The sequence below is a fragment of the Vipera ursinii genome (assembly GCF_947247035.1).
Source record: "Vipera ursinii genome assembly, chromosome: 7".
NCBI classification, from domain to species: domain Eukaryota; kingdom Metazoa; phylum Chordata; class Lepidosauria; order Squamata; family Viperidae; genus Vipera; species Vipera ursinii.
Genome location: NC_139521.1, coordinates 2,670,672 through 2,675,199, shown reverse-complemented (window position 1 = coordinate 2,675,199; position 4,528 = coordinate 2,670,672). Strand labels below are relative to the sequence as shown.

At 49.1% G+C, this 4,528-nt stretch overlaps 1 protein-coding gene across 1 annotated transcript in view; it reads left to right on the top strand.

Moving 5' to 3' along the window:
* Positions 1 to 327: 327 nt before the first annotated feature.
* PHOX2B (paired like homeobox 2B) overlaps positions 328 to 4,528 on the top strand; it is a gene marked incomplete at both ends in the record, with an annotated part of 9,442 nt that continues 5,241 nt past the window's right edge. The window contains 2 exons of the mRNA XM_083367702.1: positions 328 to 568; positions 3,401 to 3,588. Of these exons, the coding sequence (XP_083223828.1) occupies positions 328 to 568; positions 3,401 to 3,588 (429 nt within the window). The remainder of the gene's footprint in view (positions 569 to 3,400; positions 3,589 to 4,528) is intronic.

The following is a 4,528-nucleotide window of genomic DNA, read 5'->3' as shown; positions in this document are numbered from 1 at the left end:
TTATTGTCATGTAAAAAGCGGCAGCCTTCAGACCCACCGCTTCGCTATTGTCCAAGAGGAAAGAGCCAAGTTTATTATGAGGACTATATGCTCTAGAGACCTCGGGCTAGGCAGCTCCTAGCAGCAGCCGTTTTTTTTCATAAAACCAGGCTGGGCTGCTAGCTCGGAGGCCACACTGCAAGCGAGAGCCGAGCGGTGAGCATCTCTGCCCGGCCTCGGCTCTCTCTCTCTCCCCCTCCCTCCCCCCCGCCGGCTCGGCCAGCCCGACCCCAGCCCAGCCCAGCCTTCCCAGACCCCATCGGCTGGGCTAGCTCCGGAGCCTTTTCAATGTATAAAATGGAATATTCCTACCTCAATTCCTCCGCCTATGAGTCGTGCATGGCCGGCATGGATACTACCAGCCTGGCCTCGGCTTACGCGGACTTCAGCTCCTGCAGCCAAGCCAGCGGCTTCCAGTATAACCCCATCAGGACCACTTTCGGGGCCACCTCCGGGTGCCCGTCGCTCACGCCCGGATCTTGCAGCCTGGGGACCCTCAGAGACCACCAGAGCAGCCCCTACGCGGCAGGTAAGCAAGCACCTTCTCCGCGCCTTGCTGACCCCGGCTGGGGAAGGAAGGAAGGAAGGAAAGGAGGAAAGGAGGAAAGGAAGGAGGGCGGGCGGGCTGGCTGGGGTGGGGTGGCTGGCTGGCGAGCCAAGCCCGGCCTAAAACCGCGCCTTGATTGCATTTGGAAAATGGCAAACCGGGCTTCGTCTTTACCAAACGAAATTTGCTTACCCAAATGAAAGAATTTATCACGTTAGGAGCGATTGCAAGGGAAGGAGAGGAGGAAAAAAAAAAAGAAGAAGGAGGGGTGGGGGTGGGGAGGGAAAAGGGGGGGGGGGGGCGGCGGCGGCGGCGGCGGCTGTAATTCACTTACACGGTTACCCTATCCGAAGTCACACCCGAAACCGCCAACAAAATTATCTTAAGCTGCCAAAATGATCGGTCTAATTTATTTACTTTGCGACGGAGCCTGAAAAGCGAGGGGAATAATTAGATAACGCGAGGAGGGGAGGGTGACGGCGGAGGCGGCCGCGCCGAATTGTCGCTGTCTCCAAACGCTGCTGCTTCTTCTTCTTCTGCTGCTGCTGCTTCTTTTTCTTCCTCCTCCTCCTCCTCCTCCTCCTCGCTCGCTCGGAAGGGACCCCCCCTCCCCCGCTTTTCCCACAGCTAAGCCGGCAGAGAAAGAGGCGACGACATGGGTAGCCCCCGATGGCAAACTTGCCCGAGTTTTCACCAGCTCTCTCCCGGAAGGATGCGCCGAATCCGCAGCCAAGCGCTGGGACGCCGCCTCGGAGGACCACCACCACCACCCCCCCCTCCCGCCCCGGGATTTAAACCCCTCCGGCTGCAGAGCTTCGGGACCCGCTTTCTAGAGCTTCGGATTTGGGGAAGGGCCAACGAGTTCCCGTCTAAACGCCCGGGCCCCCCCCTCCCCGGCCCATCCTGCCGTCGGAGAAGCGCTTCTTTTCGCGCGGGTGGGCTTCGCGGCTTTTGGGGGGCCCGAATAAATGGCTGGCAAACACTGGGTTGGAAAAAGGGGGCGCGCGGCGGGGAGGGGTTTCCTCCACCGCCTCGTCCTCCTGTTTGATCAGCGCACTAAGCAAAAATGAAGTTTATATATGTATATGTGTGTGTGTATGTATGTATGTATGTATGTATGTATGTATGTATGTATATTTACACCTCCCTAGACTAATTCAAGTGAGCTTAAATGGACTCCCGAAGATGGTAGAGGATAGGAACGCCTGGAGGAACGTTGTCCACGGGGTCGCGATGGGTCGGACACGACTTCGCAACTAACAACAACAGACTAATCAAAGCGAGCCTTAACTTTGGGTTGGAGGGGGGCATACCCGTCGTTCTGTATAATTAAATTATGAAAATCGCCGCCTATTTAAAAGCGAAGGTAGAATAGAATAGAATAGAATAGAATAGAATAGAATAGAATAGAATAGAATAGAATAGAATAGAATAGAATAGAATAGAATAGAATAGAATAGAATAATAGAAGTTATTGTAATATAGGATAGGATAGAGAAGAGAATAGAATAGAATATAGGAATGAAGAATAGAATAGAATAGAATAGAATAGAATAGAATAGAATAGAATAGAATAGAATAGAATAGAATAGAATAGAATAGAATAGAATAGAATAATAGAAGTTATTGTAATATAGGATAGGATAGAGAATAGAATAGAATAGAATAGAATAGAATAGAATAGAATAGAATATAGGAATGAAGAATAGAATAGAATAGAATAGAATAGAATAGAATAGAATAGAATAGAATAGAATAGAATAGAATAGAATAGAATAATAGAAGTTATTGTAATATAGGATAGGATAGAGAATAGAATAGAATAGAATAGAATAGAATAGAATAGAATAGAATAGAATAGAATATAGGAATGAAGAATAGAATAGAATAGAATAGAATAGAATAGAATAGAATAGAATAGAATAGAATAGAATAGAATAGAATAGAATAGAATAGAATAATAGATTCGGAAGGGACCTTGGAGATCTTCTAGTCCAACCCGCTGCTCAGGCAGGAAACCCTATTTCAGGCAGGTAAATCGACGTGAAGAAGGCGAACGAAAATGGGGGGAAAGGAATCGCGCGTCGACCCGCCTTTCCTTTCCTTTCCTTTGCGCGTCGAGAAACACTTTTTTTTAAAAAAAAATTTTTTTAAAGCGAGCCATTCTGCTTCCCGGGGAATTGAAAAGGGGGCTTCCACCCCACCCACCCCCCAGCTCTGCCGAGGGTCTCCGAGCCAGCCTAGAGCTGCCGGGCAAAAAACGCGGCGCCTCCCTCGTCTTTATTAAAGCCCCGATCCTCCCCTTTGCTGAGCGCGCGGCGGGCAAGAACGAAAGGACAGAATCCACACGTGCATTTTTTTATTTTTTTATTTTTTTTTAAAAAAAAGCCCTCTCTGGAAAGGGCGCCACGGGGAGAGCTCACGGCCGGACCTTTAAAAAGCTTTTCTCGCCACGCACATATAGACGTAACCCGAACTGGACTGTTGTTTCTCTGTGCCATAAAATATTGGTGGGTAGATATGCCTAATTCTGCATTTATTTATTTATTTATTGTCATATTTATCTAGCGGTGCAACTGAATTTCATTTGTGATGTGTGCCGTTGTGCCCGCAGTAAAAATAAAAATAAAAATAAAAAAATGACAATATCTATATCGGAGGGGGTGACCCATTGTAGAGCCCTAGGCCGTAGGAAACGTGGCTGTAAGAGATGCCCGCTTAGTGTGCATTCGAAGTGACAATAAAGTTGTTATTCTATTCTCTCTCCCCTCCCTCACACTTTCGCCCCCCCCCCCCGCCCCACCCCAATTCCAGTCCCTTACAAGCTCTTCACCGACCACGGCGGCCTGAACGAGAAGCGCAAGCAGCGCAGGATTCGCACCACCTTCACCAGCGCGCAGTTGAAAGAGCTGGAGAGGGTCTTCGCCGAAACCCACTACCCGGACATCTACACCCGCGAGGAGCTGGCCTTGAAGATCGACCTCACCGAGGCCCGAGTGCAGGTTAGGGAAGAAGCCCGGGGGGGTGGAGGTCGCTGTGCAGGTTTTGCTTGATTTTTTTATTTAAAAAAAAAATACACAACAATACAGGAAACCAGAAGTTGCCTTTAAGCTTTACGTTTTAATTCAGCTGAACAAAGACGTGGAGGGGAGGGGAGGGGGGAGGGGAGAAAAAGCCCCAAATATCAGAAAAGCCTTATTTGGATACCACCTTTTCATTACCTAAGCAACCCACCCAGCAAAGCTGACACACGCGTTAAGATCGGTAGGAAGGGAGAAGAAAGCAGACGTAGCTACAAACGTTCCCTTTTGGGGAGTTTTTTTTTTTTTTAAAAAATCCCATTTATATCCCGCCCTTCTCCGAAGACTCAGGGCGGCTTACAAGCTTAGCAGTAGCCTTCATTCTATGTATATGCCTGCTTATTAGGGCTTTCACACACACCCCCAAGCGGCATTATTACAAAGTCAGCTTAATTGCCCCCAACAGTCTGGGTCCTCATTTTACCTACCTCGGAAGGATGGAAGGCTGAGTCAACCTTGAGCCTGGTGGGATTTTTTATTTTTTATTTTAATTCCATTTATATCCCGCCCTTCTCCGAAGACTCAGGGCGGCTTACAAGCTTAGCAGTAGCCTTCATTCTATGTATATGCCTGCTTATTAGGGCTTTCACACACACCCCCAAGCGGCATTATTACAAAGTCAGCTTAATTGCCCCCAACAATCTGGGTTAGGAGGAGCTGGGCTATTTTCCTTGCGGTCCTTTCGTGACTCTGCAAGCGCCCCAAAGACAGCAAGCGGGGGCCCTCTGCACACACACTCGCAACGGACACTTCTTCCTGTGCTGTCTCCTAATGCCGGGTCAACAGGGCGGAGGGCTCCGTCTGAGCTGGGGGAGCCAGGACGCCTGCTAAGCACATTGGTTTGTCCTTTAGATGGTAAGCC